This window comes from Stegostoma tigrinum, chromosome 26 (genome assembly GCF_030684315.1).
Source record: "Stegostoma tigrinum isolate sSteTig4 chromosome 26, sSteTig4.hap1, whole genome shotgun sequence".
NCBI classification, from domain to species: domain Eukaryota; kingdom Metazoa; phylum Chordata; class Chondrichthyes; order Orectolobiformes; family Stegostomatidae; genus Stegostoma; species Stegostoma tigrinum.
Window position 1 is genome coordinate 17,307,452 of NC_081379.1, and position 27,304 is coordinate 17,334,755.

Below are 27,304 nucleotides of genomic sequence, written 5' to 3' on the forward strand. Positions count from 1 at the left end.
AGAACTGGGTTAGTTGTGTAACATTTGGGTGGCGAAATGAGGAACTGCATATTAGTAATAATAGTTTGTATTAAGGGTGATGAATGTTGTCATCAGCAAGACTCAATCTGTCGATTAATGACAACAGGTAATATGGTTCATTCGTTGTTCCTGCTGAAGCCACACAGTGAGACAGGAAATGAGACATAAATCTAAATAAAAAGATTAATTTGTAAAGTGTAACATGTCTGTCTCCTCCCTAACAAACTCCACGTTACCATAAAGTTTGTTTATATTTTCTTAAATGGATTTTGTGTAAATATTTCAGTCAACCTTTTCCTTTGGAGCTGGTGGGAATTGAACCAAGATCCTGTTTTCAGAGGTAGGGATAATTCCACTGTGCCACAAGAACACACTGTGTCTTTACAGATATTTTCTAATCAACGTGTTCAGAGGTGTAATTCCCTATCTTGGGAGAATTGGAGACTTCCAACTAGGCCTCCTGACTCGGACGTAGGGATACTACCACTGTCACAGAACAAGATGACCTTCGCCTTTGCAACCTTAACCTTAAACAATTAGTATAGAGTCCCCTCTTTTTATTTTAAACCAACTTTTTAAAACGCGTTTCCAAGCAAAACCAAGGAAAAAAAGAATATGGAAAATCATCTATGTACCTCATCATTACTCTTCCACATATAACCCTGAGTATTTTTACTACAGGAAATGATTGAAGAAAACATTACAGATCTTTATTTAAGGGAAGGACAGACAAGTATGCATGGGAGAAATTGAGGAAAGATTGGAGGAGTCTCAAACGGACATGACTGGTTGGCCTGAATGGCATGGTTCTCTCTTAAAAGGAAGAAAAGCAAAATGAAAGTGGGAAAAACTCAATTCAGCAGACATTTATTATTCAAAAAACTTGCATTACAATTACCTTTACCGCATGTTGTATCTAATTTAAGCAACGTTAGAATTTAGAGGCATTGACGGTACAAAATGAGTTTTGATGACAGGATAAAAATCAAGTTGGTTATTGAGCAGGGGCAAAAGAGACCATCTGTGAAACAATGCTGTGAGGAGCTAATGTAATTGACTGAATAAATTTTCCATATTTCCTGTTCCCTCTATATTTTGTACCGCTACAGTCAAGTAATGCTTGTATTGTGTCTGTCTGACTGTATGTGTGATGGGATGTAGTGGTGAGTGAATTTTCACTCGAACTATTGTACTTGTATTCTTTCAATCTTTGTGCTTGGTATTCAATGTCAGTTGTTAGCGAGCTTACTACCCTTGGATCAGCAATCATCGTAGTAGCACTTTGTAAAGCAGTAACTTTTTCTTTTTGAGGTTGGGTGACTGAAGCTGCATGAATAGTCCAAAATTATCCTTGCTGATGCATAAAGTTGTATCTATGCTGAATTGTCACCTCGTAACTGTCTAACTAGATATTTTCAATGCCAAAAATATGAAAACAACAGATCATGGAAAACTGGAATAAAAACATAAATGCTAAAAACATTCAGCAGTTTCGCAATATCTTTGGAGAGAAACAGTTAACACTCCAGGTCAATAATCTTTCATTATTTCTGTCCAGTTCTGGAAAAACGCTTAACCAACCTTTTTTGGCTTTTATTCCAAATTTTAAAATGCTGAAATACATTTGTTTATTCAGTGACTTCCATCAATGATTTGTTCTAAATTGCAGCAGTTTTCAATTGTTTGTTTTCTTCCCCAGGTCTTTTGCATCTTGTGTATTTCTGTGGAAAAGACTATAGATGTCAAAATGATATCTCAAAACAAGATTTACACTTATGCCTCTGAGGTATGACACCTGTTAAATACGGTATATTCCTAGAAACTATACAAGGTAAAAGTTCAAATGTAAACTCTTCAATGAGTAAGATTATTATGCCTACATGTCACATTTTCTAAGTTTTCAATTACAGTTATCAATTTTAAAATAATTTTGTATCTGAATATAATCTGAAACTAACAGTTGGCAATTTGTGCTTGAATTTGATATGAAATGCAAGTTTTGGGAAAATATTTTGAGTTAAGCTACAATCCACCAGATGTGCAGTGTATTGTCTTTTGATACATTGCATATGCATAACTAGAAATGAATTTTTAAAATACAATTTATTGCAGGGGGTTCTGATGATTTTAAACAGTGATTTTTGAACAATTGATTGGGTAGAGTCATAATTGCGCAGCACAGAAACAGACCCTTCTGTCCAACTCATTCATGCTGCCCAGATATCCTAAACTAATCTAGTCCCATTTAGCCTATAACCCCTATAAACCTTCCTTATTCATGTACCCATCCAGATGCCTTTCAAATGTTGTAATTGTGTCCTTCTCTTCCACTTCCTCTGGCAGCTTGCACCACTCTCGCTGCATGAAAAATTGCCGCTCAGATCCCTTTTTTCAAAAAATATCTTCCCCCCCTCTCACCTTATACCTATGCCCTCTATTTTTGGACTCCCTTACCATGGGAAAAAGACTTTGGCTGTTAACCCTATCTACATCCCTCATGACCTTGTATACCTCTGTAACGTCACCCCTCAGCCTCTGAAGTGTCACGGGAAAAACCAAAGCCTATTCAGCCTCTCCTTTTAGCTCGAACCCTTCAACCCTGGCAACACCCTTGTAAATCTTTCCTGCACCCTTTCAAGTTTAACAACAGGGAACAAGAATTGTATGCAGTATTTTAAAAATGGCCTCAACAGTGTCCTGTACAGTTGCAAAATGACTTCACAACTCCTATGCTTGTTGCACTCACCAATTAAGGCAAGCATGCCAAACGCTACCGCCTTCATCCCATATACCTGTGACTCTACTTTCAAGGAGTTAATCACCTGCACCCTAGGCCTCTTTTGTTCTGAACACTTACAGTGGCCCTACGATTAACTATCTGTATAGTCCTGTCCTAATTTACCTTGCCAAAACGGCACTTCTCACATTTAACTAAATTAAACTCCATTTGTGACTCCTCAGCTTATTGGCTCATTTGATCAATATCCTGTTGTACTCTGAGGTAACCTTCTTCACTATCCACTCTCCCTCCCTCCGATTTTGGTGTTATCTGCAACCTTACTACCCATACCTCCAATAATCCTATCCAAATCATTTATATTAACAACAAAAAGCAGTGGATCCAACATCAAAATGTGCAACAAACAACTGGTCACAGGCCTACAGTCCAAATAAAACCCTTCACTATGCTCTGTCTCTTACCTTCAAGCCAATTTGAATCCAATTGGCTAACTCCCCCAGATTTCATGTTATCTATAACTCACTCACCAGTCTACCATGCAGAACCTTGTTGAATGTCTACTTGCTCTGTTTCATCAATTTTCTTTTTGTCACTTCGTCACAAAACTGAATCAAGTTAGCATGGTTCGATTTCCGGCACACAGTGATGTTGATTCTCCTTTTGATCAGTCTTTGCCTTTCCAAATGCATGTAAAGCCTGTCAGTTGTTTTGTTTTTTGTTTTGCATGCATCCTCCCAGTTTAAGTTGTTATGGATGGAGTTTTGTTAATAATGCAGTTGGCATGTTTCCATTGGGCACAGGCTTTAGAACCCCGACCTTCAACCTTCAGGTTATTGCACACCATTTGAACTTTTTGAAACCTAACTTGTTTGTGGCATACGTCCTACAGAAACTTTGTAGGCTAAAATATTTGTAATTCTTGATCTTTTAAGCCCGTACTGATTTTTATTAAATGTTGGAAGGCTTGTCGGTGTATGAAAACATAGGGTCACTGCTGAGATAATGAACCAGTCCTACGATTATTCTTTTTAAAAAATAGCCACGATATAAATTTAATATCAAGTTGATATTCAATAAGTTTTTAAGAAAGGTACCAGCTTTGAACATATTCCATTTTGTTTATGGAGAATAGGTCTCTCAGACAATGTACGTTGCTTCTAGCGAGTGTAAATGAACCACAGTAAGATCGATCATCTTATTAGTGGTTAGTGTAACTGTTAGCATACTCGGGATCATCTATCAATTATAGATTCACATCTCATAGACATTTTGATTTTTGAATTGCCTTGGAGCTAGGGGAGCCAGTATTTCCTTTGGCATTGCCTCGGCCAACTAGAACTTTTTCTCCTATAGTAAAACTTTATTGTTATTGTCCAAGCTTGGCATTTTCCCATTTGCCCTGATAAGTGCAAAACACACAAAGTTTTGTACAGGCAAATGATTGATTGATTGTTTTATTTGTATTGCATGTTTGTGAGCAGAACCCATCTCTTTAAACTGTGTTGAGCTGGTTTAGTGATACTTACTTTGTTTCATGTGATGTGAGTGCAGTTTAACAGATCAGAAACAAGTTGTAAAAACTCTTCTTATTTAGAAGGTTTCCATAAAACTCCTATTGTAGCTATTTGCTTTATTTATAGTTCTCAATAAAGAACTCAAGAACTCCCTCTGTTTGATCTCAACCCAAAGCCAAGTTGAAATTATGCTAGAATGGAGTCATTAAATGATATTTCTGTGATTCTCCTTAATGCAACCCCTATGGAGAAACCATAAACCAAAATGACCAAATCTACCAAACCTGGCCCAAGTATGTAAAGTCTTGGATAACACAGTGTGAAGCTGGATGAACACGGCAGGCCAAGCAGCATCAGAGGAGCAGGAAAGTTTGACGTTTTGGGTTGGGACCCTTCTTCAGAAAGTAAAGTCTTGTTTGCATTTCATCTGGTTTTGTTTCACGTTATGAGATGAATTGAAACAGGAAGTACTAGGCAAATGATACCTCATATTAAAAAGGTAAATTTACTTTTTAAAAACAACAAAAATAGATTCTGTAAGGTTTCCATTGGACCAGAAAGCAGTAAATATAACTCCAAGTCAGAAGGAAAAGAGACAGAAAATGGAAAACTGCATGCCAGTTAGTTGGATGTCGATTATGGGAAAGATATTAGAATCGATCACTTTAAGGTGGTTATAGCTGCACGTTTCAAAATACTCAAGATAAACAGTATGTTTAACCAATTTATTGGAGCTTTTTGAAGGAATAATATTGACTGAATAAAGGGGAACTTGTGCAATACCCTGCTTTGATTTCGTGAAGGCATTTGACAAAGTTGCCACAAAAGGTTATTGTAGGATGAGGTGATGCATAATGTTACATATTAGCATGGACAAAGGATTGGCTGGCAGAAAGCAATAGTGTATTCCTAAATAGGGCTTTTTCTGATTGGCAGAATGTAACAAATGGATTCCCGGAGAGGTAGATGATGGGACCTCAGCTTTTCATAATTTTACATCAATGTCTTTGTAGCTGACATTAAAATAGGGAAGTATGTTGTCAAGTGTCTATAGATATGTTGAGTTATGGGTAATAATCTGGTACATGTGGGATAAATTGCGTTCACTTTGGCAGGAAGAATGAGAAAGCAGAGTATTACTTGAATATTAACTGCAGAATTCTGAGGCACGAAAGAGTCTGTTCTAGGACATGAGTCAAAACAAAATTCAGATGCAGCAAGTAATTAAAAAGGTTAATGAGGCACTACTCTTTTACAAGGTTAATTGAACACAAAGGTAAGGTTTTATACTTGGGTTATGCGTGACATTATTGAGGTGACATCTCTAGAATGTATGCAGTTATAGCCTCCTAACTCATGGAGGAGCCCTGCTAATTGATACCTGGAATGAATAGGTTGTCTTGGCTTGTTTCCACTGGAGTTTAAAAGACTGAGTAGTGATTTCATTGAAGTATAAGATTGTGAATGAGCTTGACAAGGCGGATTTGGAAAATCCTACTTTGAGGATGAGTCCAGAACTAGGATGCACTTTTTTTAAAATTGGGGATTGCTGTTTTATAACTGAAATGAAGGGAAATATTTTGAGGATTTTGAACACTCTGCCTCAAAGCCTTGGAGGTGGGATTATTGAATGCTTTTGAGAGGAAAGGTAGATTCTTGTTGACAGAGGTCAAAGATTAGTGAGCGTAGGTGGGGATTGGAGTTCAAAACAGACACAAGATAGTATCTTACCAAATGGCTTAAAGGGCTGAAATGGTCTAAGTCTACTAATTTCTGATTGTATGTATTTGTCTTGACCAAATCTGCATCAGTCCTTGCTGACGTGGCACCACCAATACTTCTCCCAGTGTGAGAGATAGCAGGAACTGCTGATGCTGGAGAATCTGAGATAACAAGATGTAGAGCTGTACACCTTATTATCTCTTCTCCCAGTGTGCATGCCTCTTAAGGTCCAAGCTCAGCACTGACTTCTGGAACTGGAAGTCTGTGCAGCATGCTGTTTGGCATGCATGGGAACTTGCGGTAGCTGGGCAGTTTCTACAGAATTTTGGACGCTGTATACATTTTCAACTCTGCAGCAATTTTAATTATTCACTTGTCAGAAATTCCTTTTATCGATAAACCTCATTAAATGGTTTGCTGAACTTCTGCAAACCTGAAGTAAGGTTTTTTCACTTAACAATCAGCTTTATCTCTATCTTTGTCCTAGTTAATTGCATTATTCAGATATAGCTTCTTGTAAATGACTATTCCTTGTTCTTCCCTATGCTGCAGTTCAACATTATCTGCAGGTCTCATTTGAGTCTGGTGGCTTCAGTCTTAACTTCCTTCTTGTTGGGACTGGAAGCGTCCAGAATCACCAGATTACATGGATCGATATTTCTTCTTTAAGAAGATTATAATTGATTCCTTTGTTGAACCAATTTTTTTCTAAACAACAGCATCTGAACAGGTCGATATTGTACACACCTCTAGAGCAGGCGAGACTTGAATCCAGGCCTCCTGCTGTAGGGATCAGAATGCTACCACCTTGTTACAAGAGGGTCCCTTGATTTCTTTTATAATTGGTGAAATGTCTTAAAATTCCTTTGAACATTTTTGATAGCCATTAGTGATTCCAGAGACATTTTGGAAGAAATTGCATTTCCCCTTGCTGTACTGCTAGATCAAAAGTTGGAAACACACTCCAAATATTACAATTGTTTACCATCACTTCCCTAAAAGATTGTAAATCAAGAATTGGTTCATTTAATGAGTGCATAATTACATGTACCTTAATTCTAATGTCAAGGAAATCCAGGCAGACAAACAGAAGTCTTATTGGTGTGTTCCTCCATAAGAGGAAGAAACACAGTCAGTGAAGCCAGCTCTTCTGAGTGCCCAGTGATGCATAGTTTGAAGCATTGTTGTCATGAGAACACCCAAACTGTTTTTGGTCCTCCCAATAAAGTTCATTGAGATGATCAAATTAAACATTGTATATTTAAGCTACAATGTAATTAATTGTTCTGAAACCATGTCAAATCATTGTTACTGAAGTGTTCTAACCATTGGTGCTGGCAGGTGTGACACAGTATCTATGCATTATAGCAAGATAGTATACTAATTCTTGCTATGCCCACATTATTCCATCAAAATGCACTTTTGAAAAATTTAATTCAATAAAAACTGTGACCAAGAGCTGTCACAATGTGTTTATAGCACTTTGGCACCTTGAACCAATCACCTGGAATGATCAAGTTGATATGGTCACTTTGAAATCGAATTTAGTATAGGACCTTCTTTCAACATCATAGAGCTGATGAGCGAAGAGGTGTGCAAAGTTGCACCACTGCATCCTGCCAATCTTCTGCTCAATTTCTTGAATACTGAATTTTTTTTTGAATTTCTGGTGGTTGTTATTTATTCCTTTCAAAAGTAAAACAAACATTTGCAAATTTTGAATGCAATGTATTTGGCAATTAGATACTAATCTTAAAATTCTAAGGAACAATAGATTTCTGAGACAGATGTGTGACAAAGCACTTAAAGATGTCTTAAGTTCTAAGCTTGGGCACCAGCTGTTCCTCACTCCATTAGCAAAAAGCTCTGTTTAGCCAATCTTTGCAAGTTACAGGTGAGGGGCTTAAAACAAGGTTAGTGTTTTCTCAAGAACTGTTCATGCGAGCACTGTGGATTTTGGGTTACTGTGTTGGTTTGAGCTTTAAGGGGAGATAGACTCTCCGTGTCCCTGGGCAGGAGGGTGCTTACGTTAGTGACAAACTTTTCTCCTGTTAGTGGAAAAGCGTGTGTAGAAACATAATTATGAATGTTTTAATCTATGTATTGCTTTGTGCAAATAACAGCTTGGTAGTGAAGTTGGAAAAATTAAAGGTAGGAATTATATTTTGTGCCTCGTGTTAGAGCAATATCTAATTTGGCTCAAGCAACATTGAACTAAAAATATTCAACTATAGTTTGACCTTCTACAGGAATGTGATATAACATTGGTTCAAAATAGCATTTAATCATTAGTTCACCATGGATGCTAACATTGAATAGGAATAAACTAGAAATGTTACTGTCTGATTCACATAATTATAGAACTTAAATAAGGTTATTTTGCCAATCACATTTGTGCTAGTACAAGTTTTTTTTAAATAGAAATTAGTAGAGTAATGCTGGCAACCCCCATTGAAGGCATTAAAATTTGAACCATTTTGTGCCTTATTAGTATTTCACTATCTAATTTGGAGTAATTTTCTAACCCATCCAAAGCAACTTACCAACAAAGGGAGTGGGAATATTGTGAGTAAATTATTGCTGACATGGCACGATGGCCTTTTATATTGCATAATTTATTCTGTCTCTTTATATGTGCCCACACATTTATAGACTTTGTTTACGAGGATACCTCAACCAAACCCTGCTTGATCCTCAACTGAGATCTTGAGCACACACCATTTCTGCAAGAAGACTGTTGATTAAACTTTTCTATCTATGCTAGTTATAAGCATGCATTTTAATTAAAACTCATTTGCCACGTCTCATCAGTACCACTAATAAACACACAGCCAATGCTGTGAACTCCAATTATACTTTCCTGTCTTCACTATCAACTACAGAGGTCTTACTCTATGCTCCTACACTCTGGCTGCCATAAGATTTCATTCTGTAAAACTGAATTCTAGCTGCTTCCACCAGCACCAGTTTCTGACTTCACCTTTTGAGTTCCCTTAATTTACAATTTTGGCATGCCAGCCCTAATCCAAAGAGGTAACTACTTGGGAGTGATGTTCCGAATCTGCGTGTTGCCTGCCCACTACCCTAACTCTCTTCCATTGCTGCCAAAATAAGTTTTTCACATTTTATTCATTCTGTTCCTCAGTAGTCGACACAAGTTGAAACTTGTCTGGAAATTGTAGTTCAAGTTCCCCTCTGCAGAACAGCCTGAAGCCCACCACGATGATGCTTGTGAAACTGATATAAACAGCATTTTCAGTTCAAAAACACTCTTTGTACCGCTGCTCTCTCTCTCTCTCACACACACACACACACACACACACACACACACACACACACACACACACACACACACACACACACACCTCACTGAGTAATAATTAATCTGGCAGTTTAACAGTAAATATCACCACAACCATTGTTTGCTAAACTATAGTTAATGACCCAGTTTTAGTCTGTCTAATGCAGCTATAAATGTTTCATGATTGCTGAGTTGGCTGACTGTGGTTAACTAGTAGTATGAGCAAATAGATATTTCTTATCTTTTTTTCCTGTAGAGGTAAGTAATGCGTTCAGCTTAGTTTAAATATTTACATAAATGTTCTGCTATGCAAGAACAGAAGTGCAATGCTTGAAATTAGTTTGATTTTTGTCTAATTCTATGTAGAGCAATATTTTAAAAATTAATTTGGAAACTTAGAAATTTGATTTGAGTTGGAGCTTTGCATGTAAACAAAACAGAAGAGAAATTTGCAGACTGAATATCGCTGAAGTGGAAAATTACTTTGGGTGTATGCTTCCTGCCCTTTTTTTATTTCGCTGTATTACACAATGAAGGTATTTCAAAGAATGAAGTGCAGAATTAGAATCTGAGCCCCTCTTTCCTAAATTTCCTTTGAATCTGAAATATATTTTTCAGAATTTTTTCCCCACTAACTATCTCCTTTTACCATCTTCCTTCTTGAAAATGTCAAAGTTTTGGGACTTGGAACTTTGGTTTCACGTGTTCCCAAATGATTTACTAACCCTAAAGAGGTATGGTTCTGATTTGAAAACATTATTATTACATTGTTTAAGGTGGAATGTTTATTTGCATTCCAATTCTTTTATCCTAGAATTGGTAATGCTAGTGGTATTCCACAATAAGTACTTACTGGAGAATGTAAATACAAAAACTTTGGGGACCTTGGTATGTAACAAAAAGAAACTAAGGATGATTGAAAATGATGATTGCGAATTGTAGTCAAATCAGGAATGGAAACTTGGAGGGAAAGAAACATTTGGATTAAGAGAATTGAGGAGAAAGTAGCAACCAAACATTTTTAAAATTCTCTTAACATTTTTATTATATTCGTTAATGAGACATTGCAGTTTTAGGTTTCCTTTCTGAGTGGAAGAAAAGTAGCCTGTAACAACATCATTTAAAAGGCTTTGCACTGATTACCATTAGTTATCTTAAGTAATAAATTTAATTCTGCAGGGAGTTGCATTTTTATGCCGCGAATGGCAGCGTGGCACACATTGTCCATAAAATTGCTGGATGATTTATCTACTAACAGTACATGAAGCTCTCTGCTGTTTTGCTGGGAAATTCTGGCCTTGAAATTACCTATTCGCCTGTATTTCCTCTTTCTAGCTGCTATTTTAACCTTAATTTGGATCAAAATATGCTGGTAGATCTCCTGTTTCATTTTGCATGATGACTTAGAGCCTTTTGGTGGCACAGTGGTTCGTAATGTTGCCTCAGTGCCAGGAAACCAGGTTTTGATGCCAGCCTTAGGTGATTTGCGCAAACTCCATATAGGCATTCTCCCCATTTCTACATAGGTTTCCACCAGCTGCTCTGGTTTCCTCCCACAGTACAAAAGATGTTGAGGTTGGGTGAATTGGCTATACTAAGTTGTCACATTGTGCTTGAGGAAGGTGCAGGTTACGTAGATTAACCTGTAGCATTTATCATAGCTACTGGGATGGGATGCTGTTTGGGGGATTGGTGCAGATACGATGGGCCAACAGCCTGTTTGTGGCTGTAGGGATTCTTTTGATTCTATGCTGTTTTATACATTGGCACTTATGGATGGATAATAAATGCTGGCCAGTCAGCAATACCCACACACCACACCACCACCCCCCCATGAATTTTTAAAAAGAAGGCCGTTTATGCTCTGTATTGGATACCACTTAAGAGTCAGCTCCCCTGACTCCAAATGTATGTATTTATTGTATTGAGATTCTTACGGACACTTCTTAGGAATTAACTTGCATAGCTCTATGTAATATTCTATGTAAACTGTAAATGGGTGGCCATTAGTTTTGTAATCTACAATTTTACATCTGCTTACATATCTGTAGAACTAACAGTTGTCCTGTTTTTGTTATATTTTTAAACAATTTTTCATTTGTAAATTCGAAGGTTCACACTTAAGGAAATAACTCATGGTATTCAATATGACATCAAAGTATGCTACTTTTCATCTGATGGTCTGAGTTTTGGTGTGCTAGCAGTTGATTCTTTGTAGTTTTCGTTGGTGTGGTTGAATTCACTGCTTTTAATAGCAAAATACAGTTTATTTTGTTTTCTATCTACCTTTGGGCTAGATGCTAACTCTGAACCCAAAAGTGGGAGAAACAGTAGAGATTTAGATGGTGTGTAACTATTCATTGCCAGGGCTTACTGTTTCCTTCTCTTTTCAATGTGCTTGCTTTACCAAGATGAAAAGCACATTCTGTGGGGAATCACAAGTTGACATTTTTTAGCTCCATGAAAGATCTGATGCCAGTTGATAGATTTTCCTGAGTACCAAGAAATTTACTTTTAGTTCAGAATTTTTTTCAGTACCCTGTACAATGTTCTGGGTCTGCGTAACTTTAAGTGTAAAACCTAGTAAAATCACCATCATAGACTTAGTTTAAGAAGCTAATTTATTTAATTATGTGCAAGACCCATTCCAGGCACAGATGTGTTTTCACAAGTTTCCAAAATTAACAATGTTAACCTTATTTACATATACTTTTATGAAAAAGTTAATAATCCTCAAAAAAGCAGTATTTTATGGTCCAAACAGGTCAGGACACAAGGCTGTGATGCTGGTTGAATGGGAAACAGCTCTCCTATCACGTTGACTTAAATTCTGCTTCTATCTTTGGTCATCTATATCAAAGCATGAAGAACCAAAGCTTCTTAAGCCTCGCTCCCCACCACCATCAGAACTATCCTGAACTTGAATTGACTTGTATTGCATGAGCACTTTGCAGTCGGCGTTGGATTAACTAAACAAGATTTGCCCAGTTTCTGATTGGTCCCTTTAAAAATGATCATTTTAACTGCTATTGCTTTCTAGTGTCTCCAAAGTCATTCTTTGACATACCAATCACTCTGTAAGATCTTCACTTTTGTAGAAGCTTGATCATCTTAGCTTACCTCCATCTGATCTTTACCAAGATAGCAGGCCCTAATGAACCCATTTCTGTCTGCCTAAGAAAAGATAGTGTATTCCATAATGAGTGATTATCAATCCAAATATCTGAATTCATTGTATTTATTTTAGTCTTTATATAAGATTATAAAACATGCTGTAGAATCTAATTCAAAGATCAATTCTAATTCATAGAACTGTTGCATACTTTAAATTACAAAATTAAACCAGTTTAATAATTTGGCTGTGTCTTCAACAAAAGTCTTTTATCTTAAGGCATCCTCACGTGCATGTGCCATAAATGCATGACCTTTTAACCGGATCAAATGGCATTGTTATGTACAGAAAAGGTTTACCATCAACCAAAATTAAACAAAATATTATTTAACTCTTCACTTAATCAAGTAAAAAGTATTTATTGAAAGATAACTATTTTGCATTGAGTTTTTATTTCATAAAACACATTATCCAGTTTTCGAGAACAGCATTTTATCTCTGTAAATTTTGAACTTTTCTTGATTTCAACTTAGTACTAGTGTATGATCAGTTACCAGGAAGCATGCTGAAGTGAGGTGCAAGATGAGTGTAACAGTTATGGTTTAGTTCTGTTCCTGACTGGAGTCTGTAGACCAGCATACACTCACTCATATAGATGGCATCTATGTGAATTGTGGTGAAGACCTGTGCTAATTTTATACAAAGTGCACACAATTTCTTGAACAGAATCCCTTTTAATACTCGGTGCTCACGATTAACTGCTGTAATGGAGAATTTTTATCAATTTACATTGTGTACACGCATAGAAGGTAACTTTGAAATGTACACTAATTGTCATTCATGGTCTTGTGAAGATTCCAAAGGTGATAAATAGTTGAAGGATACAACCATATTAAGTATACTTTACAGAAACCTACAATTTGTTATCACCGCGTTACCTCAGACACTTGAATTTGAAGTTATTCCTGTGTTCTTGTCTGTGCCAGCTTAACTGGCAGACCGTTGCAAGCATTGCTTCACATCAGCCCTGAAGCAAATGGTAGACAATCCAATTTTATCAATCCTGTACCAAACACCCTTTCTGGTTTTAACTCTGGTCTTTTTTATATTGTTGGATGCTCTGAACTGGACACGAGGAAAGTTCAAAGTGTGCTATACTTCTGGTTGCAGATCCCAGTCTGCCTATGAAAGTAACGCTAGATTGTGATGCAAGTGGAGAGTTCTGTTTGCTGCTATGCAAATTGCTAATTTTTCAGAGCAGACTAGAGAATCTATACTTTGATACTAAGAAATTTTACAATATTTTATAAAGTGCCCTGGAAATTGGGGACTCTGAACTTCATATGAATTGCGAGTGCTGAGGAAAAGCCTGAGTGAGACATTTTGCCCCATTCCATTCTAATTTCTTCTCAGGAATCCACTCTGGATCCAAATAATGTTCACCCAAAAACCATTTAGTTTAGCTCCTCTGAGTAATTATGAAGTGTGGTATTGTAATTTTGATGACCGAACATTGATCAGCATGTGGGAATGTGATGATGTTGCAATCACTGAGAAATAGTTGAACGGGTGGCGGTACTGGCAGCTCAACTATCTAGGATAAAGAAGTTTGAGGTGTAATGGGAGGAATGAGGTGGGGTTGTTGCATTATTGATAAAGGATCCATCATTGTAGTAATGCAGGACGATGTCTCCAAGCTCTTCAAATGACGCCATCTGATTAGGGCTTAGAAATTTTAAAAAAGAGGCAATTGCTTTTGCTGGGATTGTACTCGCAACAGTAAGTGGGAAACAGGAGCTGATATTTAGAGAAATTGCAGAGGTGTGACAGGAATCAGTTTATAATAGTAGGGGACTTTTTAACTTTGCTAACGTTAACTGGAATCCCCAGGTGGTATATTTAAAGTGAATCCAGGAGAGCTTTTTGTCCCAGTATGTGGATAGTTCTACTAGAAATGTGGCAGTGCTAGACCTAATCCTAGGCAATGAAGTCAGTCAAGTGGTTGAGGTGTCAATGGATGAATGCTTTGGGGATAGTGACCATAACTCTAAGTTTCAAAGTCTTTATGAAAAAAGATAAGAATAGTGAAGTTAAGTATCTAAATTTGGGGGAAGTCAGTTTCAATATCATTAGACTGGATCAGGCAAACTTAGATCGGGAGCAGCTACTTGCAGATGAGTCTACATTTGGAAAGGGAATTTTTTTTTAAAGCAGTATAAAGAGAGTGCAGGGCCAGTATGTTGCTCTAAAAGTGAAGGACAAGGGCAGCAAATCCAGGGAATGCTGATTATCAAGGGTTATAAAGAGGTTTCATAAAGAAAAAGGAGGAAGAATTTGTTTGATACAGAACATTCAAAGCAGGGGAGCCCCTTTTGAAGATGGAATGTGTGAGGCGATGCTTTATTAAAAAATAAAATTAGGGGTATCCAGCATATATGGTATACTTACGTATAGTTTTGGTGTTTGTTAGTTGACTATAAGCTGGGTGGACCGAAGGGTTTTTTTCAATGTTATGTGACTTGAACTGTGACTCAACTGTTTCAATAGGAATTGATCAAACGTATGAGTCACAATAACAATAGTCTTACCACACAATACGGCTGCTCTCCTTTACAGGTAGAGAACTGGTGGTGATTTAATCTGAGGATTTACCATACTTTGGGTGATGGAGAGATTGAGAAAGACTGTCCTTCATGGTAACCTTAGCTGGTATGGGAATTTTGCCCATCCTGTCAGCATCACACTGCTTTGCAAACGAACCATCCTGCCAATTGAGCTAAACCAACCCCCACTAATCAAATACCCATGTATGGATAATTTGATGGTCACTTGCATGTTGATCTATCAACTTGAAATAAACTGATTAAGAAAACACTTTTGTTTTGGCTGAACCCAGTGTTCAGATACTAGACAAACAATTTTCTTGTTGTATAAAGACATATTGACTTCAAAATCACAAGTAAGTGAGTTTTATTCTGAGTGGATCCACATCTGTACACAATAGACCTTTCTGTAAGTCTTTGTTTGGGGGGGCGTGTTGGGCACATTGACTTTTCCTGCAACTTCATATTATTGATAAACTACAGTATAAGACATTGAATTATGTGGTTATTTATTGTATTTATTTCACATCTTTCCAGGAGTAAATTTGGTTCAGGGTGAGACTTGTAGAGACTGGGTTCTTAGGTGTATCCATGGCTGAGATTTTTAAATCAGTCAGAGAATTAAGGATTGGGATAAGGCAGGAATGTGGAATTGTGGATTATCAGATTATCAGAACAACTATGACTTCATTGGATGTTGGAGCCCATGCAGTGGACCAAAGAGCTTACTTTTGCTCCAGCATCCTACGGCCTGTTATAAATGTTTTAAGTTGATTCATGAATGCACCCACAACGTGGGAATATCTTCTGGAGGGTGGGGAAGGTGATGGCACAGGATGTTTACATCAAGGTGAGACATTTCATGAATTGTTCTGGTTTTGACGATACAAAAGTGTGTCAGGTTGTGGACAGTGCGGAGGGCTGTTCTGCGTTCCAAAGGGACATTGATAGAATGCAGAGCTGAACTGAGAAGTGGCAGATGGCGTTTAACCCTGAAAAGTGTGAGGCGATTCATTTTGGAAGGACAAACTTGAAAGCAGAATACAGGGTTAATGGAAAGATTCTTGGCGGTTAGAGGAGCAGAGGGATCTTGGGGTTCACGTCCACAGTTCCCTGGAAGCTGCCACCCAGCTGGATAGAATTGTTAAGAAGGTGTATGGTGTGTTAGCTTTCATTAATCGAGGGATTGAGTTAAAGAGCCATGTAGTTATGCTGCAGCTATACCAAGCCTGGTTTGGCCACACCTGGAGTATTATGTCCAGCTCTGGTCATCTCATGACCAGAAAGTTGCTGAAGCATTGGAAAAGGTACAGAAGAGATTTACCAGGGTGTTGTCTGGAACGGAGGGAAGGTCTTATGAGGAAAGTTTGAGAGAGCTAGGGCTGTTCTGTTCAGAACAACGAAGGATGAGATGTGACTTAGAGGTGTACAAAATGATCAGAGATCTCGATAGAGTAGACGGTCAGAGACTTTTTCCTAGGGTGGAGGTAGCTTTTACAAGCAGATATAGTTTAAGTGGAAGGAGTTAGATATCGGGGAGATGTCAGAGGTAGATTCTTCACTCAGTGGTCGGGCAGTGGAATGCATTGCCAGAGAGAGTAGTGGAGTCGGCCTCATTCGGGGCATTTTAAGCACCTGTTAGATAGGCATATGGATGATGGTACAAGGTAGCGGTGGAGGTTAGCTAGACCTTCGGTTTTGGGTAAAAGTTCAGCACAACATCATGGGCTGAAGGGGCTATACTGTTCAATGTTCTTAACTCTCAAATTATCTGAATTAGTAATTCAGATTTGAGCTAGCCTGGTGGAATTTGAACTTGTAACCTCCCAGGTTGTTAGCTTTCTAAAATATCATGCCTGCAACCCAGCAATGACTCATGCTGGTTTTGCACAAAATAGTTTTTGTTTATTTTGAAAAGTAATATCAAGTAATAGGGAATAAGCATACTTCTTGGAATCCTGATGTGGACTTCCTGAGGACTCCGACTTGGAAACTAATATTTATACTGCAGGGCAAAATAAGCAACACTCATTAATAAGACTGGTGTACCCACCTTTGTGGAGGTAGACCAAAGTTGCCTGCACTAATCACCTGTTGACCCGAACACATTTTTTTAACTGATGTTACAGAAAATAATTCATTGGCATGTACTTTTGTTATTGTTGTTATGGACCAAACCAAACTAACCAAACCCCCTCAGAATATATAAAGAAGGTGGCCTGGACACACCTTTTTTTAAAATAAGGAAAGATCTAAATTGTGTTCTGTATCCAGATGCAATTTGATTGGTCAAAGTACTCTGCTTTAGGCAAAGCATACTTCATTTTCTTTAATATTTCAGTCAAAATACAGATAAAATAAAAATGAGAATTGCTTAACTCTCACATTTTATATACATACTCCTACCAATTACCTGTTCTAATAGAGTAACATCCCATAAACACCCCCTTGGCAAAGGCAAATCCAGTAAAATAGATTCTCACACGCAATTTTAGCAGCAGAAAGAGAACCCCCGCTTTTAGCTATAACGCAGGAATAAGAGCTTCCACACCTAGCTTAAAACACCAACTGTTGAAAGCTAAAACTAAAAATCCTGGTTCTGTGGGAACTTGACCCCACCCATTTAGGCTGCTTCTGTTGTTCCAACATGTTAAAAACAAATCAAGGCTTCATATGCTCCTTACGTTATTGACTTTAAGCAGACTTCTCTTCACTTCTGTCTCAACCCTTTTTCATTCCTTTCATTTTTAAAAAAAAGATTATAATTCTCAAAGCCATTACATCGTTTTTCTCTCCTACCTCAAAAAAAAATGAGCCATCAATATACAAAGATGATTTAGTTTTTAAAAAATCTTTTGGTCTTGCGCTGTTAGTACACTGCAATACCTATACATCACATTGACATTGACATTAAGCATGTAAACAATCACTATCGCAGTCCATTTTTAATCCTTTTTTTAACCTCACCAATGGCCATCTCTATCTTAATTCATCAAAGCCATAATGACATTGGCAATTATGTTCTCTTGTCCTGCAACATGAATAATTTTCAAATCAAATGGTTGCAATAGTAGGCTCTGTCTAAACAGTCTGGTATTTTTATACTAAATTTTGCCAAAAACTTTTAAGGGGTTATGATCATTATATACAATTATCTGAGACATGTTAATGGCAATGTTAACATTGCAATGCCAACACTAAACTGAAGGTCTCCTCAATTGTGGGATAGTTCAGTTTTCTGGAAAAATAGCCCATAGGTCTTTCTACCTCCTTTGTTGTCTTGAAATAGTGCAAGACATCTATATCACTTGCTTCAATAGCCACCTTGAATGGCTTTGCATAATTAGGTATGGCTGATACTGAGGCAGTGGTTAACACTTTCAGATTGTTAATTGCCTTCTGACATTTCTCCTTCCACTGAAATTTTCTGCACTCCTTCAAATCAGTCAGTGGAGCAACCACACTGCCAAAATTTGGTAGGTACTTATGATTTTAAAAACGAGTCAGCCATAGGAATCATAGAAATACCCTCTTTTGTTGGTGCAGTAGTGATTGTAATGAGGTCATACTGAGTTCTCTGGTTGGGACTGTTCAGCAAATCTGGTTCACTCAAGAAGGTCTGGCTGACAGGTCAAAACAGGAGTGTCAGAGCCAATTCTAAATGTTAAGGACTCTATAGGGTGTAAATAAAGGGTGACAAGGTGATGGGATACTGACCTCCTGGAGTTACTTAAATGGCAATGAGAGTAAAGTTGGTGTCGACAGCTCAAACCATCACGGAAGCCAACCTTTTATCCATGGAATCTATTTACGTGGCTCATTGCTATGGAAAGGCCACCAACATTGGCAAACATCCATCCCACACTAATGATTTCCTACAACCTCTTCCATTTTAGGCAGAAGCTGGAGGCTTGAACACGCACCATCAGGTTCAGGAACAACTTCTTCCCAGCTGTTATTCGACTGATGAATGATTTTTCATATTGCCTCATAATGTTGACCTTGCCTACTGCACGTGCTGCATAATGTAACCTGTATGCCTCTGTCTTTTTGATCTGTACATCTTTGCTTACTATGATCTGTCTGTACTGCTCATAGACAAAGCTTTTCACTGTACTTCAGTACACATGACAATATATCAATCCAAAGCCACTTACCAAAGAGAATGGGAATATTGTGACTAAATTAATGCTCACATGGCACGATGGCCTTTATACTGCATAATTCATTCCGTCTTTTGTCCCTAATAACTGGAAAAGCCACAGGTCCACAAGCTTTCAGTAGAATTACTCATCGTTACTTGTCTCTGGTGAAGTGATATTGGGGCAGATGAAAAACATTCTTTTTGCATACTGGGCAGGATCGAACAAGTCATGTGCAAAGTACACTCCTGAAGAAATTTACTCACAATAGTCGTCTTTGAGTCAGGGTAAGCATTTCTGGCATTATTCCATTTGAGAAGCATGGCTTGTTTGATCCTGCCCAGTATGCAGAAAGAATGTTTTTCATCTGCCCCAATATCATTTCACCAGAAAAAAGTAATGATGACTAATTCTACTGAGAGCTTGTGGACCTGTGGCTTTTCCAGTTATTAGGGACAAAAGACAGAAAGAATGAATTATGCAGTATGAAGACCATCATGCCATGTGAGCATTAATTTACTCACAATATTCCCATTGTCTTTGGTAAGTTGCTTTGAACGGGTTAGAAAATTACTCCAAATAGGTAGTGAAATACTAATAAGGCACAAAATGGTTCAAATTTTGATGCCTTCAATGGGGGTTGCCAGCATTACTCTACTAATTTTGATTTAAAGAGACTTGTACTAATGCTAACTTGTTCAAAAGACAAAAAAAACTCTTTTCTCATCAATTTTGAGCCTGTCTAGCGACTGAGATTTTATTTATCACTTTACCATTTATATTTGAGAGATTGTATGCCAAAACTGGTCGTACACTAAAGTTTAGGAGGATGAGAGGAGATCTAATTGAGGTATAAAACAGGCTGAAGTGAATTGACAAAGTCAATGTAAAACAGATGTTTTTTTTTCTTGTGGGGCAATTTGGAATGAGCATTCATAGATTTTAGGGTAGGGAGTGGCAGATTTGAAACCGGTGAGGCATTATTTCTGTCAAAGGGTTGGGATCAGTGGCATTCACTACCCCAGAGTGTGCCAGATTCTGAGACACTGAATAAATTTAAGGAGACGATAGTTTTTTAAATTTGTAACAGGTTAAAAGGTTGTGGGGAATGTGCAGCAAGGTGAAATTGAGGCCGTGATTGTTTTGAATGGCTGAACAGGCTCAAGGGACTAAATTACCCACTTCTGCTCCTGATTATGCTCTTAAGTTCTTGTATCCCTGTAGAAGGCTTCGGGACACCCATTTATGTTGATTGTCAGACTTTTCTTATAATTTATATTGACTTCTCTTATTTTGCTTTTTCAACTCACATCTGAACTTCCTCTTGGTTTTTGATTGCCTTATCTGCCACACACCTGCCATAAGAATTTTGATTCTTTTCTTTGCCTTAATGTCTGTCTCCTTTTGATGTCAAGGGTCCTCTGGATTTGTTTATCCTAGTTTCCCATTCAGGGAATATGCCACAGCTATACCTAAACCAATCCCTTTCTGAAGGTAGCACGTTATTCGTTGAATTTTTTTCCCCAAGAATCTCCTTATTCGGACTATGCGTTCTTGCCCCATGAAGTCGGCGATACATCAATTGATTTTCCTGACTCTGGATTGACAAATGTCATTGTCCATCATCATCTTGAACCTTTATGATCTATGCTTCTTGGATGTTCTTGGAGTGAAGACAGCAGTGAGAAGCTCTCATGCTCAACTTCAGTATTAATGGAAGGAACAATACCAGCAAATGAAATGTTCAAGTTGACTAGCAAAATGTTCATCTAGGCCTCTCCTTGGATGATCAAGAATGGCTAAGTGGGCTAATGGCTTATTAAAGTTTAAAGTACTGTGGGATAATCTTGTTGAAACATGTAAGATTCTAAGGAGGCTTGACAGGGTAAGTGCTGAGAAGGCATTTCCATGAGTGGGGATCATTTCAAATGTGGACATAGTCATTCAAAACTAAGATGCAAAGGTATATCTTCTGGAGAGTAGTGAGTGCCTGGTATTCTGTACACTGGAGAGTTTGCTGGGACTAGATCACTGGAAGTATTTAAAGATGAGGTAAATAGATTTTTGAAGCATCAAGAAGTTGAAGCCTGAGTTTGAACAGTCATGATCTAATCAAATAGTGGGGCAGGCTTGAGGGACTGAATGGCCTACTTCTGTTCTAATCTCTTATGTTCTTATGAATACATGTCACTTCTCGTTTTTGTGAAGGTCCTGAGATATAATTTTATTGTGATGGTTTAAAACTAGGCATTCTTGTATTTCTTCCAATGAGTGCAAGTTGAAAAGGTTTGGTATCATGTCTCTTCTCAGATATATTAAAAGTGCTTGTTGGCAATTCTAGAATCGTAGAGGATTATGTTCTCATTTATTCTTTCTTGTTACAGAGCTGCAATGAAACCTTTTAAAATGAGAAAACCTGAACATTGAAGCTGAAAAACCGTACAAACCTGTACAGGAGTGAAACTATCCAATATGCGCATCAGCATGAGAAGAATTGTTCTACTTACTTGCTGTGCTGTTGCTACTATGATGATGTTTCACATGGGCCAGCACATGTGGGAATGCCAACAAATATTGAATCAGAATGGGGGCTGGTTCAGTGGCAGACGAAAGCATAGTATGATGAAGCCAGAAAAGGATGAATTGGTCATGTATAACTCAAAAAACATTGAATATCGCTACAGTAAAAATATGCCTCTAATCTTCATAGGTGGAGTGCCCCGAAGTGGGACAACATTAATGAGAGCCATGATGGATGCACATCCAGAAATACGCTGCGGTGAAGAAACTCGGATCATTCCACGTGTGCTGGCCATGCGTCAGGTGTGGTCTAAATCAGAACGTGAAAAGATGCGCTTGAATGAAGCAGGAGTGACAGACCATGTCCTAGACGCGGCATTGCAAGCATTTATTTTAGAAGTAATTGCAAAACATGGTGAACCAGCAAAATACTTGTGCAATAAGGACCCTTTCACCTTAAAGTCTTTAAATTATCTGTCCAAACTGTTCTCACAATCTAAGTTTATTCTGATGATACGAGATGGCCGGGCATCGGTGCATTCCATGATTACAAGAAAAGTGACGATTGCTGGATTTGACCTTAACAGCTACAGGGATTGTATAATCAAATGGAATAAAGCTATTGAAATTATGTATGGACAGTGTATGGAGGTGGGACCCTCCAGGTGCCTCTCTGTTTATTATGAGCAGCTAGTATTGCATCCCAGAAAAACTATGGAAGAGATAATGACATTTCTGAATATTCCATGGAATGATGCTGTTTTGCATCATGAAGAACTAATAGGAAAATCAGGAGGAGTCTCACTTTCAAAGTGTGTTTGTGCTTTTTTTTTCCTCTTTGCTTTTCTCACTTCCTTCTTGAAGAGATTAACTGTTACAGGAAATAAAATGAAATCTGAAATGAAAACAAAGTTCTGGACAATCTCAGCAGGTCTGGCAACATCAGTAGGGAGAGAAACAGTTAGACTCTGGAGTTCCAAAGAAAAACTGTATTGGACCTCTAATGTTAAATCCCTGTTTTTCTCAACACTGATTCTACCAGACCTGCGTTTCTCCAACTTTATAACTTTTGCCTTTTATAACTTCTGTAAGGGTCTTGGCTTGCTACAGTTCATGTGCAATAGTAATAGGAGCTGGTTGGACATCCATGCTGAAGCTGTGCTCACCCAGTGTTTGCTGATACCACTTGCTAACAGGAGGTTATTACAAAGTAGTCAGCAACTTGCCAACTTTTTCCCAGCTGAGGGTTCTTGGGTCTATCATAACATCTCCAATGTCACCTTGGGACAGAATTGAACCTTCTAACCCTTCAGACTGCTTTTATTTTTGTTACATCTTTATTAAAGTAAAGGAATATAATGCTGAGAAATGGTAGCTCTTGAATGCTGTAATCACGTAGTATAACATCCCCACGTACTTCAGAGGAACAATTATCAAACAAAATTTTGACACTGAACCTAATCAGGAAATATTAGAACAGTTGACCATTGGCTTGGTCAACAAGGCTGGTTTTAAGAAGCCTCTAAATGAGGCAAGAGAGGCAGAATTTTAAGGACCAAATTCTGTTGCTTGAGGTCGAGCCAGTTGATGACAAGTCAATGTTACCTCTACTTCCCCTTTTTGTGTATACTGCCAATTTGTTGCACCACATAGTCCCTTTTTAAGATTGCCACTCACTTGCACATGTGCATATCTTGAAGGAACTAATTCGTATGTGCAGCTTGTTTGTCCTGTATTGAAGTTCTGGATTGCCGTGTGATCTTGCACCGACATATCTTACAGGGAATGTTCACTGACACAAAAGTGGTCTGTGGAGATTAGCAGATGGTACGATTCAAGGAATTTAGAAATATGGAGGGTCAAGGCAAATAAAATCAGGCTGAATTTTGATGTTGAGGTGAAACTAGACCAGGAAATGAGGCAACCCACATGATGGAAGAACAAGACTGGACGCATGTCCAGATAGATGACTAAATGCTTGATCATAGAGGTAGGTTTTAAGAATCCTCTTAAAGAATGATATTAGTTCTGTATGTGCAGCCCACATTGTTATGGGGTCAATATTCAACATGCCACCTAGGACCTCAAGATGGAAAACATCTGATTTGAATTTCTTTTTGAAATTGTTTGGAAATTTTAAAATCAGGAGGTATCTGTACTAGGCAGCTGAACCACAACTTCAGTTTTCTGCTTGAATTACAAGTTTAAATTCTGGCCTTATTTGTTTTTTTTTGTCAAACTAATTTCTATTGAAGTGAACCTTTTAACAGATTAGCTGGCTTGTCCCCCATGTAGCACCAGCCCATCAGTTTTTAATATACAAGAGAAAAGGTCTTGCTCTAACTGATGCTCTGTTTCATGGGTGTCCTAACGTTTTTTTAATTTTCTTCCCCCTTTCAGATAAAGTAATTGGCTTTCATCAGCCAGCAGAATTTGCAGGGTAATAACTTGGGGCGTTGCCCAAATTTTGTATTGATAAGTACTGATCTCTACTGTAATGGTTGTATTTAATTGTGATCTCACTTTTTCCCATTTTGGCTTTCAAAATGAAGAGTGGATATAATTGGATTTGTGATTTATGACCTGCAATGTGTGGATAGCACAGTATTGGCCAGTAAGGTATGAAAACATGTATCTAATTACCCTGATACTTAACAAATAGGATTAATGAGGAGAATATTGATATTTTGTAAAACAACTGCTGCCATCAGCAATCTACTTTTTTGTTACAAGGACTTTGCAAGCGATATTGGAAAACTAAAGTTAAAGCCTGGAGTATTCTTTTGAAACGTCCATCTTTATCCAAGGTCTACATGATTTAGGTTGCTAACTAGAAATTAGTAGTAGACGAATTTAATCATAAATTTGGTACTTTTAAAAGCCCCCTATCTTTTTCTCCCTTCACAGAATTGAACGATCCACTGACCAGGTTATCAAGCCAGTTAATCTTGAGGCCTTGACCAAGTGGGTGGGACATATTCCAAATAGTGTGGTTGAAGACATGGCACGGATAGCACCTATGTTGGCCAAGCTGGGATATGATCCCAATGCCAACCCACCAAATTATGGGAATCCTGATGCACTTGTTGTAAATAACACCAAAAGGGTACGTGAGAAATGTTTTATTACAAATAATTTATGTGTAGCTTCTTAATATTTCCCCCTCCCAACCCCCTGGAAACATGCATGTAAGTCTGCTATTGCTGCTGTTCAGGCAACTACAAAGGAATATATGAGACTGGTAGGCAATGAATTGTTCCTCCATTTGATCTGCATATTTCTCATCTTTCCTCTCCTCCAAGCTCTTAAGGGGATGATTCGCCTACTTTACAACTTCTATCATGAAGTTGATGAGTGTTGCAAAGAGTATCATTTCAATGTAGAAGTAGTTGCTCTTCACATAAGAGATTCGGAGTCTGGAGGACATGAGAGCCCCTCTTTATTCTGTACTTGCGTATCATTTGCTTGTGCAAATGGATAAAGTGGATAATGGATCACTGGATAAAGTTTTTAAAGATGTATGATTTTGTTTTTTCTTTTCCCCCTCTTTCTCTTCTAGTGATTAATTTTAATGCCCCAGGTTTGTGCATACCTCCAAACTCTCTGGAACAGGTCACAAATGGGTGATCACTTCTATTTGTGGGAAAGATCAAAGTTCAGGAATTGATCTGTACATGGAACCACTTGGATGACTAAAGGACCAGTAGGGTGGTCAGTAAACATTGACACACGTTCTGCTGGTATTGTTCTGAGCTCTGTATTGAATAGGACCAACAAATGGCATCCTATACCCATACCTAAAACAGACCTTAGGCCTCATGTGAGAAAGGTCTAATGCCTTTTTGGCTGCTCACATCAGAATTGGTTTGCCCTAAGGCAATGGTGCCATTTTGGGCCGCAGTCTTTTTAAAAAGAAAACAGCTCCGAGGATGCACTGCAACTGCAAGAAGTAAATTAACAGAATAAAAGAACACCAAATGTAACTACTCCTCCAAATCAACGATAGTTTTCAACAAGTTTGGCATCCCCTCCCAATATCAATGCAAGAATACAAGAAGAACGCTAGATTGATTGATTTTAGGCTTCTCAAGTGTTCTAGATGGGACTCCACTGACCTGGGTAAACTAGTGTTTTGTGGCTCAAAAATGAATGGGAGAATGACTTAATTACTGCGAAGAAGATTTTGTTTTTTTCCCTTGAGTTTCAGATTGCCACCGTCCCTTTCGTAATGTGCTATGTATCTATTGATACAGTAAACAAATTTGATGCTGGGTACGTCAAACGGGTGTTAGATCCTCAACATTGATTCCTTTCAATTAAAATGTTAAAAATCATTGTTCTGTGGCCTTAGTATGTCTGATTCTGGATATTTCTTTCCAGTCTGAATTATAGAAGAATAGAAAATGCCATCAGCCTTAAATGTGAGTTCAGCTCAGTGCTAATACAATTTGTGTTCTTCATATTTTACACAGGTCTTGCAAGGTGACTTTAAAACACCTGTCAATTTAAAAGGACCTTCTCCGGTAGGAAAACAATATTTATAACCTTTTTTAGGCAATTGTCAGCAAACTGTTGGCATAAATTTGGAAATTGTCCACGTGCTAAACTAGCTTCCTTAAAGAAACCAGTCGACTGTTGCTAATCTCTATAATGGGCAAATATTTGACACTGCTCGGCTTAGTGAATTAAGAACTTAACTGGGTGCTTCTGCTATTTTGTTGCAAAATAATGTCTGAAATAAATCCCTAGTAAAACTGATGAATGACCTATGCATTTCCTAATACCAGTCAGTTCTTTACTTGTTAGCTGGCCATCGGGTTTCACAATTATAATTTTGATCACCAGTTGTTACTTAACTCCTGTCAAATAGAACATGTAAGGAGGAGTGCACTTGTCAAGTTGATCAACTCGTGTCTCATTTATTTGAGACTGTGAGTAAAATTTTCTTTCATACTTGTGATGGAATTAAACATTAGGTTTTTTTTTAGTGATGGATATTAAATCAACCTGTTCAGATGTGTTAAGACACCTCCTGAAGGAGGTGGGACCTGAACCTAGGCTTTCTGGCTTAGAAATAGGGACATACCACTGTGCCACAATAACAGCAATGCATCCACTGAAGCCTAAGTTTTAATAATATTTTTGCTGGTTTCCAGTTGAGGATCTTTCATGATTGCACAACTGTGCAATCGCTACATCACAAAAAATGTGTTTCTGTGGTGATACATTGTATTTTTGTGCCGAGAATGGAATAAAATGACAGACGATTAGTGTTCTGAATATTCAACAGAAACCTTCAGTATGTTTATTTCTTTTGGATAGCTCCCAGCTTCTGATCAGCATCTTCTCATTACATATGCTGGTTTTGAGACTACAATTTCTGTATCGTGTTGCATTTTGCTCTAATTTTGATGTTTTGAATCTCAATATTTATCACAAGTAAAATAGAGTTTCTCAGTTCAAAGTATTAGCTAGTGTATATTTATTCCATGATTACCTTCCTGGCTTGGATTTTGTATAACATTTTTCTACCATCACAGTTAATGTAGATTGTACCTGTACTGGCCAGTTCAATTCTATACCTCTGACTGTAACTTAACGTGGATTGGAAACCTATTTAATGCCTTCC

The 27,304-nt window shown here is 37.8% G+C and overlaps 1 protein-coding gene across 7 annotated transcripts in view; it reads left to right on the plus strand.

The window, feature by feature from the left end:
* LOC125464259 (protein-tyrosine sulfotransferase 2-like) overlaps window positions 1-27,304 on the plus strand; it is an 83,266-nt gene that overhangs the window by 45,977 nt on the left and 9,985 nt on the right. For 4 of the 7 annotated variants that reach the window (XM_048556533.2, XM_048556532.2, XM_048556535.1 and 1 more), the window contains exons 2-5: window positions 1,721-1,807; window positions 21,540-22,487; window positions 24,583-24,781; window positions 26,148-26,198. In XM_048556533.2, coding sequence (XP_048412490.1) covers window positions 21,628-22,487; window positions 24,583-24,781; window positions 26,148-26,198 — 1,110 coding nt within the window. In that variant the 5' untranslated portion in view covers window positions 1,721-1,807; window positions 21,540-21,627. Of the gene's footprint in view, window positions 1-1,720; window positions 1,853-21,539; window positions 22,488-24,227; window positions 24,295-24,582; window positions 24,782-26,147; window positions 26,199-27,304 lie in introns of those variants that run through there. The other 3 variants (XM_048556539.2, XM_048556536.2, XM_048556537.2) reach the window with 3 other exon arrangements.